At 42.3% G+C, this 12580-nt stretch overlaps 1 protein-coding gene across 2 annotated transcripts; it reads left to right on the top strand.

The window, feature by feature from the left end:
* The first annotated feature begins 1818 nt into the window (after positions 1-1818).
* On the top strand, positions 1819-11343 carry LOC112966189 (lysozyme g-like). 2 transcript variants are annotated; one of them, XM_026066041.1, is made up of 6 exons: positions 1819-2212; positions 5252-5326; positions 6147-6236; positions 8037-8233; positions 8508-8646; positions 10069-11343. In XM_026066041.1, the coding sequence occupies exons 2-6, from the start codon at positions 5284-5286 to the stop codon at positions 10197-10199; spliced, it is 600 nt and encodes a 199-aa protein (XP_025921826.1). In that variant the 5' UTR covers positions 1819-2212; positions 5252-5283; the 3' UTR covers positions 10200-11343. The 2 variants fall into 2 exon arrangements, with proteins under 2 accessions (XP_025921826.1, XP_025921815.1); XM_026066030.1 differs by lacking the exon at positions 1819-2212 and having other exon boundaries at positions 4992-5326.
* The last annotated feature ends 1237 nt before the right edge of the window (positions 11344-12580 follow it).

Below are 12580 nucleotides of genomic sequence, written 5' to 3' on the forward strand. Positions count from 1 at the left end.
TATGCAAATGTAATTATTAAGCTGGCCATCCCAACGTTGGGAAAGGCAAATCTAGAGGGTTTGGGATGAAAGGTTTGGGGATAAACCAACCCATGAGGGAAGCTACAGATGCATCTTTAACTAGCCAGTCTGTGATAGGCATCCAACATGCGTCAGGTGTCACGGGCGGTTTCCCTATAAAGCAGTTATTATATAAAATCTGTGAATAGCTAGTGTTACCTATAATTACATCCTGGACAAAAGGAACAACCTCAGAAATACATCTGTGTGGTGATGTTATGAAACCAGAGTTGAAACTCGCAGAAGAGATGGTAATTAGCATGGGTATTGTTCCAGGTAATTTGCAACAGCATTTTCACCACCCAATGAAATGTGATGATACATCTCTCAACCTGAAGGAGAATAACATGAGCAATACATAAGGTGTTTCAAAATGATGTTCCATTTCGATCACATCTTAATGAAAAGGAATGAAAAAAAAAGCTCTGGTAGACCACTTGGCATGTGAAAACAAAATAAAATGACAAACCACGAGCAGAAAAGAGCTGCTGGTAACCTCCCTAAGCTTTAGAGCTCAGGTGCACTCCTTTCTAGCTTACATAGTCATTTATCTCATGTAAACAGATGTAAACTGCTATTTTTTCTGTAGGGTAGCATTTTATGACCACTCTGTACTCACTTCAGCTCAGTATAAGTAACGACATCCGTGGAAGACCATGGGGAACCTGTGTGTGTAAGCTAGAGCTTATTGCCAGGATCCAACTATGAATCCCAGGAAGCTTTCCTGCTTCTTAAGCTTAATAAGATGCAGATACCGTTTGATAAGTGAACTCCTCCTCTCTCCTTGACCTTCAGTCCCCCTGCTCTTGCTCATACACTGTGCTGACCAAAATCCATCAGAAGGAGAATACAGTACCGGCATCTTTTGTATTTAAAAATGACACAACCAAATGGGCTTAAAATTGTACTTTTAAAAAAATGACAACATCTGTGTTCTTTCTCTTTAATACTTAAGGGTCATATTTCCATGGCTTTCATGCCCTCTCTCTCCCTATTACCACCATGAGGGCTAGAAACTTGCTGTCCTTCTGAATGAGTCTCATATGATTAAAGAATCCCAAAACTTGTGCTTCAAAATCAAAGAGCAAGAATAATAAAGAAAAAAGAGGCACAATAATGTTATGAGACAAGGCAATATTGTTCAGAGACATCAGTCCAGTGCATTCCTGGGTATCCCTTTATGAAGTCCCAGCCATTTATAAAGATCCACTTTATACATAAACACAAAGATGACTTCTAATTCATCCATTCTTCAACCCATCAAAAGCAACATCATATCACAGGTGTGTATCCTTTCTATTGGGTTAGGGGCTGTGTAAGAGGTAGACCTTATCTGACACTTGACATCATCTTCCAAATTAAATCTAGCATAACAATGAAAAATGCCGCTGACTAATGACAGATGCAGCCCACTCTCAGAGTGGTTCGCCAGGGTTTGATGGCTCCCAGATCTATAGTCCTCCGCAGAAGTTCTTTGAGGTAGAAATCATGTTTTCTAACATCTTGCAGGTCCCTTTTACATGGTGGTGTCCTTAGACAAGCCCACTAGCTCAGAGCCCTGCCTCCTTCCGTGTATGTGGGCATGACCTCATTTCCAGAGTGGCCGCCTGCTTTCTGCATTCCTGCCAAGAGAAGGCAGTCAGCACATTTTGTGAGGATAAAGAGTTTTTCATCAAGAGAAGGTTCCACTCTTAACGCTGTTGAAAAAAAAAAAAAACCTATCTTATCCAGCCTTACTACTGGAAACTGTGAGAATATAAGGCAACTGCCCCAGGGATGTAGAAGCATCCAGCAGTACAGATAAAAATAATTGTACTTCAGAATACAACATCCACAATGCAATGAGTAAATAAAGAGCAATGCAATGCACGGTGGGCATTAAGAATTCATATGACAGTACTGTGAAACATAGAAAAATCTATAATTATGTGGGTAAGAAGTGAGAGAGAAAATCCATAGCAAAGAAAAGCAATATTTAAATTTAAAATTTTATCTTAAGGAATATCAACAAGTGACCAAGCCATTAGGAAAGAAATATGACCGAAGGTCAGAGGCTACCTTGCAAGCAAGCTTCCAAGTCATCAGCGTGAACGCAGGTTCAGTGACAGAGGAACACTGTTTCATTATCACTAATATACTGTTTTTATAAGAGGTAGCTGGATGCTATTAAAACTAAATTATTTTCATCTATTTGAGAGAAAATATCTGTTGCTTTTGTTGCGCTCAAGCTGTAGTTCTGTCCTTTTCCCAGCTCTTTTCTGGCCTTTCTCTCCTCCAGCTAATTTTTTGGGTTGCTACTTCATTTTAGAAAGTTTAAAGCTAAGCTGTGCACATAATGTCTTTATTTTCTACCTGTTATCTTCTAAGGTGCCACATTACTACCTTATAGTATGTCGTATGTTACCTTTTACTATTTAACAAACTAAGCCCTAGTAAAAGAATTAAGATTCAGTGATAGTCTAGTCTGAGACATCATAATGAGGTATCAGGTTTGTACATGAAGAACGAATGCCTAGCCTTACTGTAGTCTGTGGGAAGATTTCTATTGATTTCCATGTTTCACCCAAATAAATGATTTTTACATTTATGTCTCACTTTAACCTATATCCTAACCCTCATTAAACAACAGGGCTAGATTTTCCAGTGAAGCTTCACTGCTTCATACTAATTCATAATGTAAGTCCATGCTACTTGTGTTGACAGTTTTATTGATTTTAAGAAGAAGGTCATCTCCGGGACTTTAAAGACTAATAATCATCACCTGTTTTTTAACCCAGAAATTAGTATCTGGCCAAAACAGTGCTTCCCACCCAGCAGGTCTCAAAGTCTCCCCAAGGAGAGCAAAGRGAATAAATGGATTTGTGATGTATTAAATAATGAAATCTACTCAAAGAAAATCTTTCTTTCCCAGCCTCCACACATGCTAGGCAGAGTCTGGGGAAGAGAAAAATGTGGGGAAGGGGACAGGCTTAGAGGGTATTGGCCTCCCAGATGGTGACTCAAATGTTTTTAGTGACTTACATGTGTGAAAAGTGTCTCTGCCACACGGTGCAAATCTCACAGATACTCTCTGGGCCCACACAGGCTTCAGCTGCCRAGATGTCAGTGCCCTTCCTCCTCATTTTAGCGTAGCATCCAGCCTCCCCAAATATGAAAGTCAAACCCGGTCTCTGCTCTCAAAGTATTCTTATCACCCTCTTGAACTTGGCTTGCCATAAGCAATGATGTAGAGACATGTTTTTCTTTAATTCTCATTTTTGGAATTCATACGAAAGCATGATATTCAAAAGCTTGCCAATCTGAAATCATTGAGGAAAAGAGACAAAAACTCTTCCAGAAATGAGCTCAGACTGATCTGAGATGTGAAGCAAGGAGAGCACTAGACAAGGATCTGATTTTTGCCTGGCCTCTGCCGCTGGCTCACTGCAATCCTTTTTGCTAGTCATTTATTGTGCACCAATTTACTCATTGGTAGAGGAAAAACAATATTTATTTCCTTTCACAGAGCTGTTCTGAGTTGTACTAAAYACTGCTTATGTAAATCTTTGGATGAAAGGAACCATAAGAATTCAAAGCTCTTATTATATATTATTTATTATACTTTGAAATAAGTGTCATCACACTAGGAGGGGATTAACATTCCAAAGCCCAGAGGGTGGGTACCCTTTCATATATATAAAACTCATCATGCACCCTGCTCACACAAAGGCTGACTGAATACAGGTGAGTCTGAATTCACTCACAGAATATTCATTTAGAGGCAGAATCCTTAATTTTGCTTTGGTTTAGCATTTGTTAATTTTGTGATTGTCATGCTGTTTTTACTTAAAGCTAAAGTCTGCGATGATTTTTATGACAGGAGGAAAAAAAAGGCTGATAACTTAAAAAAGTTTATAATATGGCAATTTTCTGTGTGTGGAAACAGCTACAAACTGTAGCTTTCAATGGGGCCTCAGATGGATTTGCTGTTAAATTAATAAGTATTGGGTCAAGCCATATTGATCCAGTCTTGCAGATACTCATTATTAGTGTCAGAGCTCAAACTGAGCTGCTCTATGCACCCACCTCAGGCAGTGAGCATTTGTTGGGTTGAATAAAATCTCTGAGGACAGGGGAATCTTTCCAGTAACATCAACGAACTACTTGTGTTTGAACGTCCCCGAAGCTTGGTTTACAGTGGAAATGCCTATTAGACTAGAGAAAAGGTCAGGTGTTATTAAAATCAATAAGGCATTTCCAAGTGATAATAACATTGCATGATGGCTTGCCAGCCTCATGACATGTTTTGTATTTGTACTCCTACTGGGGAAAAAACATTTTTAAGCCAAAAAAATAATGCTTAGTGTAAATGCACTCACAAGCAAGTTAGGTGCAATTGATGTTTTTTTCCAGCTGATAGCTATTATCTGATGATATTTTGGAATTTTATTAATAAGCATAACTGATGCATTTATTACTAGAGTGATTATCTGTCATTATCAAACACAGGAATTAATGCAGAAGTGTAAAGAATTAAGAGCAGTATCGCTCGATTCTTGAAAGTATGTTTTTCCAAAAGCCTAGAAAACAAGCGTTGCCTTTTGAACAGGAAAACAAAGGATCTCTGTGCTCTGCAGTACACCAGACTTCAAACTCCTGCATATTTAAATATGTCACTGGGCTGTACTGTGCTTTCTTATTGTAAAGACATGCGAAAGGTGTTCAAGAAGGGCCGTGTGGGTGAGGGATATGAAATGACGGGGGCTAAAAAATCCCTCCCGGCCCGGCTGCCAACAGGGAACTCCTCGCTTTCTCGAGCCACATGGGCTCGGCGCTTCCCCCTTGATGCCGAGGCAGAGGGGCAAGCAAGACTGAGGAGCTATTTGGCCACAGGAGGGGATGGCATCACCCAAAATAAAGGCAGACGGGGGTTTCTTCACTTGCTTCTCCTCCCAGCACCCTTATTTGAAGCCATCTGCTGCTGGGAGAGCCCAGGGCAGCACGTCCTGGGGCCGGGGGCCACAGGGAGGGGATGTCGCCTGCTTCGCTCAATGCCATTGCTGCCCGGTGCTTCGGGGCGCCAGCTCCTTCTGGCATGCAAACATTGCTATGGTACCGTTGGAAACCTCATTGATTTCTTCATGTTTTCTCCACTGGTTCTTCATGTTGCATCACGGATTTCTTCATGTTTTGCCAACGGATGTGTTTTCAGCTTTCCTGGGGCTCCTGAGGAAAATCGTTGCCATGGGCCCTATGCTGCTCCTGCTCGGCCTTGCCATCCTTATCGGTGAGCTGGGGCCTCAGTTGAGTTGGGTTTGGTGCCGAGAGCATCCCCGTGAGTTGTTCACGGAGGGACCACGGGGAGGAGGAGTACGGTGAGGTCCCCTTTCTGTAAAACCACAGGTGGTTAAATGTCCTCAGTTTTCACAGGAGGTTGCTCGCCTCCCACCCACATCCTTCAAACCAACAAATGTGCAGAATGGGCCCAGGACCAAGCTGGAGTGACAGGCGTATCTCTTCCTGATTTTCCCAGCTAACCTTATCTGATCCCTCCACCTACTTAGAAATCATCTCGCAGATGTCATTGGCTGTTTGATGGAGTCTATTAATTCCTCAGTTATTGAGGAAACAGCGTAATTTGCCCAGGCCAAGCAAACACTCACCTGAATAAATTCCTCACCRAGTTACAGTGGGACATAGGAGATGTTCCCAGCCGGGGTGGCTCAGTACCGTCAGCCATCATCCAAGGGGGGCCCCTGGTGTCGGGCGGCATTGACTGGAAAGAGTCCTCTGAAATAAATGCAGAGGCTGTGGGTCCCTTCCCTCAAACCAACCTAACAGGGCAGATCCCCATCTGTGCAAGTCATCATTAGATTCACTCCCTTCAACCTATTAAATTAGAAAAGAACAAATTTCTGTTCTTTAGATCTCATTCATAATGTTCCTGACGGAGAGCAGTGACAATAATATAAACATGGTGAACACAGGGTTATTTGGCCTTTTGGTCCAGATGCAACCTTCATGCTTAACTTTTATTCACTTGCAGCAGATTGTACAATATTGCTTTGAGATCTTATGTTTTCAAACACCTCTGTTTAATTTTTCAGCTCCATCTGCGAGCTACAGTTGCTATGGCGATATAAGTACTCTTCAAGCCCCTGTGATTTCCTGTACACCCGTAAGAGCCCCTGACTGTGGTAGGTATAATTCATTGCTTGATTTGCCATATTTCAGCATACAAATCTATTTGTAGACGACAAAGGGATACTTCGCCTTCCGTTGTTGCCAAGTTAAAGGTGGTACAGCTAGTTAATTAAGCAAAAAAGGAACAAAGTGAACCAAAATAAAGCGGCTGACGCTGCTAATCCTTCAGGTCTGGGGGGAAGTGGGAGGACCCACTTATGGTCTGACAGTCAGGATCATCAGCTTCTAAGCAAGGCGAAGACCCTTTTCAGTCGAAACAGCTTCTTTGTCAGCCAGGGTTTTAGTATCAACATCTTCACAAAACCCCAGGGCCTCTCAGCTTCAGGGTAAGTAAGTCACCCAGAATCAGGTCCTGAATGCTGGCATGTTTGGCTATGACCAGCCAAAGACACATTTCATAGGCGCTAATCAAAGTAGGAAGGTCCTAGGCTAGGAGCAGGTCCTACTGCTGAGTGACCCGTTTTTTGTAGCTCCTTCCCATTTTCTGGTGTGTTGTGGGGATGCTAAGTTCTGCAGCCAAAAATTTTTTTCAACTTCTCCCTTTTTGGGAAAAATAGAATGTGTGGCAGAAATAAAAAGAAGTAGAGCGCTATACTGTGGAGTGCAGAAAGCAAGCTGTCCTTTGCCATGCGTACAACCCTGACTTAGCTGAAAGCCAGTGGCTGCAGGCAAGGTGGCAGCCAGAGCAGACAACCTTCTTTACAGTCACTTCACATGGTTTCTGCTCAGGAGACTTTCACGCTGGATTTTCTTTCCGTTTCTTTTCCACCATCTGAATACAGTATGGGATCACCAGTTACTCAGCAGAGGCCCTTATGGAGCAAATAGCAGGAAACAGCCATAGCTGGGAGCGAGGTGCTCGCCCCTCAGAATCCACAAGGGTCGAGCAGTCCCATGTAGCCGGAGAGCTGGGGGCAACGGCGGGAGGGATCCCAGCCTGGTGCTAGCGCTGATCCCAAAGAAGTGGGCATGAGGAGGAGGATGCCCATTATCCTGCCCAAATTAGGCAGACAAAATACACTGCCTATTCTCCCTTTACAGTACCAGTCATATGCAGTATCCTATGCCTATTTTCTGCCTTGCGTTATTGCTTTGTGTCACTAAACAGCAGACTGCTTTAGGTTTCTCCTTCAGGGTGAGCTGAACATCTCTTTAGATCTCACTGACTGTACTGCCCAGACATCCAGGGACAATAACTGAGGGATTCAACACATATCTCATATGTAGGCACCTCCCCAGCAGACACCTGAGTGTGGTGTCCAAGGATGAATCTGAATCCACTTGCTTGTTTTCAAGCTGTTACAAAAGTGGTTAAAAAACTCTCTATATACAGACTGACAACTTAACTGTTGTTAACAGTTAACTTAACTGTTGTAACTGTTAACTTAACTAATAACTTGCTGGTTATTAGTGATGCCTCTCATTTTTCAAATACAATTTGAAATTTTACTTTTCCAAATCCAAAACAACGTTTCCAGCAGTGCAGCAGCAAAATAGGACTATGAATGCACAGTCCCACCTCTTCAGACAGCGGTAGCTGGTGGGTGACCAAAGCTGCCCTGTTCACCTTGTCACCAATTCAGAGATAAATGCACGGTTTTGGCACTGCAGCTCAACAATTATGGTTGGAAGTCAGTGGGCTGTGTCTGCTCCTCAAACATCAGGCTGTGCCTGACACTGCGTAGCTGCAGTTTTTTTCAAAACTAGAATTACACCTTTGATATACCGGTTCAACTGGAAAGTGAAGGTTTCGAAAGTGAAGGTATGTAAGTTTGCTTTTTCCTATGCTACAGGAATGGATGCAGTAAAGAAGACTGCTGAGGTAGACATTGTACGTCTGAGGAAATATGAGGTCCCTATTAAGAGAGTAGCCAGAAATCTGTGCTTAGACCCAGCACTCATCGCTGCCATCATCTCACAAGAGAGCCGCGTTGGCCTTCTCTTAAACAACGGTTGGGACCAGGGAAGACGCAAGTTTGGCTTGATGCAGGTACAGCAGAAAGAGAAGGAAAATTAAAAATCATGGCTACCAAAACAGTAATGTACTATATATTTCAGGGCTTTACCTTAGCAAATGTCTGTCTGATATCTAAGACACCACTTACATGCATTCCCTTGCAAGAGTACATCAAAGTTTTGGCTTAAGTGTTATCCTGAATAAGGTCACTTACTTGAATCATAGTCTAGGAGTTTGAAAAAGTGGGGGAAGCTGTAGTGGTGTTTGTGTTTGGATGAAAACTGATTTTCTTATTTGACTTTCCTAGATTGATAGACAGCATGATAGCCTTTATGGAACCTGGGATAGTGAAGAACACATAAATCAATGTTCAAATATCCTAGTTGTTGCAATTAATGAAGTTCGGGCAAGACATCCTACCTGGACCTGGGAACAGCAGCTGAGAGGTACAATATCCACTATGTATTAGAAAGGGACACTCTCAAGAATAGGTGCAGAAACAAAGAGGAAAGTTGCATTAGCTGCACCATCAAGACGTTAATAGCTGGGATTCTTAAATCAGAAAAAATTAATAGCCCTCTTTTATTTTTTTTCCCTGTCAGTACTTTGGTTTGTGATTCACATTTCAGTGTGCACACTGAGGAATTTTCATACCGATGTAGGTTCAGTTTTATTTCCTGCATGCTGTTCTGTTAGTGTTTTTCTTTTTTCCCAAATTGTGTGTACTTTTTAAATATCATAAGAAGGTTTCTAATAACATTTAATTAACATAAGGTGATGACTTGTTGTTTATATTACAATGCGGCAGAGGCCTCTGTGTGATGGGAGCCTTCTGCATTTGTTGTTGTCATTTTTAAAGGAAAACTGCATTGGTCTGGCAGATTTTACAGAATCTCTTATAAAAAAACAGAGTTTTCTAGTTTAAAAGAAACAACCCCGAAACAGCAGACCAACAACCAGACCATATAYAGGCACAGCCTCCCAGGTAAAAGCACTGTCCACAGGGCTCTCATGTTTCTATCTGCATTCAGAAACTATATGGGGACATAAGCTACAAGACAGCTTTCCTGCAATAGGAACCAGTGGGAAATGAGCCCAGCCTGGGAGCTGAATATACTGCCATGACATAGAGACCTGGCCTGAAGGGAAGGGCAGAGCGCTGTGCCTTATAGCTGGGCACATCTCCACCCATTTCAGGCCTGGGAGGAAGGCTGGATAGAGCCTTAGCAGGTTTCCACTTGAATTCAGCAACAAAAGTCCATGGAATGCCCCTAAAATGGAGTGACCGGGCCACAGCTGATGAATGGCCTGAGTCAGGGCCTCTTTAAAGTAAAAGCATGCCGTTGTGCTCAACGGACATGGACAGGTTTCAAGTTACCCTCTCGTCTCTTTGACCTACAAGGGAAATGGTTATTAAGTGCATAAATGAGGTAAAACCAGACACACAAACCACCAGGAAAGATAGGAATTAAGGCACTGCAACAACACAGGATTGTCATGGCAGGCTACTAAATTGTGTCAAGAAGACTTGGGATCCACATTTGCTTGTAATCTGTATTATCTACATTTTATTGGTTCATGCAGTGTTATTTCTTGCTATCCTACCCTTGCTCTGCCACTGCATTTTCTGGGCCCAGCATGTCATTCCCATCCACATTTGGAGATAATCATAGGTTCCTTCACAATAGAAATAAGGATTTTGCAAATTAAGACACTTTTCAGCAATTAAGACAAAATTAGCAATTTACCAAGCAGTTGTATAGGTTCAATGAGATGCATTGCTCTTTCAGCTAGGAATTTCTATGTTTAAACCTATATTATTTATTTATAAGCCAAAAATAATAATAACTTCTTTCCATTTCTTCCAGGGGGAATCTGCGCCTATCGTTCAAAGATTGGCAATGTCCAGGTCTACAATGAAGACCCATGCCATAGAGACAACTACTATGTTGATAATGTTATTAGGCGAGCCCAGTACTTTAAGAGACATGGGTTCTAGCTCACAAATTAACCCCATCACAGAGCCTCTTTACAGATGGACTGGTCTTCTCACAACTTGGGGAGAGACAGGAACATCTGAGGGAAATTAATGTTTCGTAGACTAACCCGATAGCGATTGTAGTATCAAAACCAATTCCTCCAGGGTTTCCTGGTAAGAATGTGCTGGCAGCATTAGTAAAGGACTTGCTCCAGCAGTCCAGCAACCCCCTGTCCTCAGCTGTCCCCACTTGCCTGGCAGAGGGAGCAGGCCATTGCCAAGGGGCAAGCTCAGCAGTACCTGCCAGAGGGTACCAGGGACTGTCAAGAACTAGAAGTCATGAGCTCAGGGCCTTTAAAAGGAAGATGGGAACAGGCTGGTCATGTTTAAACGTTGGATTAGGAAGGAATCATTCACCTCCTCCCATTCAGAACTGAATTTGGGGCTGATCGTGTATCCCCCGGATGTAGATGTACAAGCAGTGCTGCCTTTGTATCAGCTGTACTGTTCCCATCTCCATCCCCATCCTTCCCTCTACCCATCCAAAAGGTAGGAAAAAGCCCCCGGAGTGAAAGCCTCCTTTCCTCTTGATTAAGCTGGCTACTTGGCAGTGAAGAGACTTCTCTTTGAGTCTTTGATCTTTGAACATTTCTGCATTATTTGATTATTCCTGTGGCCAGCCTCACAAGGAAAACACAAAATACACTTGTTTTAGTCTCCTTAGCCCTGGAGCCCACAGCAGTGGCATGGTTAGTAAACTCTACAAAGTAAAAAACAGCCTTACACAGGGGAAATTCTCTATATTGGAAACACTGCAAGTGCCGTAGGAGGCATGCAGCACACTTTTCTGTTAGAGACCAATTCTCCAAGCAGGAACTGGCTGCGTATGTACCCACCACAGGAGCCGTATTACACTGATGATAGTGTTGGTGTAAACCTCACAACCTCTCCTGCTTTAGCTTTGGCACATTTACACTGCAAACCATCAAGTTTAAAACAGGCACGTACTTCAGCACCTGTCCCTCTGTCAGGAATCCCAATTTTTAATTAGGAAGTGAATTGGATTTGGGTTTATAAACTTTGTTTGGATAAGTGTTTTTCAATGTGGATGGATCTGAGTGCAAATTTAGGTTTACTGAGAATCCAAATAAAGAGAAATGTTGTATTCCAATGTAGCAAATGACTCATCTTTGCAATTTCAACAAAGCCAGTGGGTAGCAACATGCAACTTCAGTAAATAACCCAATTCTATGCTCTTGAAATGAGTCTAGAACTCAACCTGAAAATACATAGGGAAAAAGTCCCTAGGAGGGGGCAGGGGTTGTAAAGAGCTGGGCTCAGAGACAGAGTGTGAGGGGGCAGGTGCCCAGGCTCCAGCCTCAAAGCAATGCTGAGGACAACGGGAAGAAGGAAGTTCACCTTAGCCTTTCAGCCACCGTTTCAGAGGCCCAAGCGTGGTGTTCTGCTGTTTGTCACTGATGCTAATGCCCAGCAGCACGGGGTTAGTGTGACCCATGGCACATGAGTGTGGGCTGCCTGCAAGGGTCACCACARCTAGTGTGAAAGCTGATTTGAAGTAAGCTTTTGCAAGCAGAACAATTTTAACTCTGTGATCCTTGGTTTCCTATGGCCTCACCTGTCACTCTTCTGCTTATCCTTCATGGCAAGGACTGTGCATAATTAAAGCATTTGCAGGCAAAATCAGTTTATCATCTCTGGAGACCAGATGGAGCTATAAGACCTCTCTAACATTGCTGATTTTTTTTTAAGGCTACAGAAAACAATTCAGTGTTGAACAACCAGAGGTATTAAATAACCATTATTAGTCTTAGTCTTAGTCATTAGTCTTTAGTGAATTCTGCACTATACTGAGAAGATAATTTTAGTAAAATCACCACTTTGTAATAAGAATTTTGAAATACATCACTTGGTTTGATTGTCTCTATTTGAAATAGCTAATGTAAAATTCATAGGTTGAAGTCTTTGCTTCATTATGTTACGTAAACCTCTCACTTTATTTTGCTTCCTATAACTCCTTAACTATAAATGTACTGAATAAAACCAGCTCAGTTCAGCCATAATTGTTAGACTGAAGGAGCTGAATGAAATGGAAAGAGAGTTGATGTAGCTAATTTTGATTTCAGTGTGGTTATATGATACTTTACCATCTTTGACCTAATTGCCCTCTAATAATTTAAGTTTCATTTTTTGCTTGTTTTTGGATGCTACGCACATTTTTGGCAGATCAATATGAACTTCAAATGCAAGGGGGGACTCTCATTGCTGCCTACTTGCACAAAGTGATCTTTTTGAGTTTGGAGGTTGAACAGAGTGGAGCTGGCTTTGGTTTCATGCATGTTTCCCATTTGCTGCCAGCAAGCACCCTGTCACTCGTGCGTGTT

This window comes from Apteryx rowi, unplaced genomic scaffold (genome assembly GCF_003343035.1).
Source record: "Apteryx rowi isolate R43461 unplaced genomic scaffold, aptRow1 scaffold_103, whole genome shotgun sequence".
Lineage (NCBI taxonomy): Eukaryota > Metazoa > Chordata > Aves > Apterygiformes > Apterygidae > Apteryx > Apteryx rowi.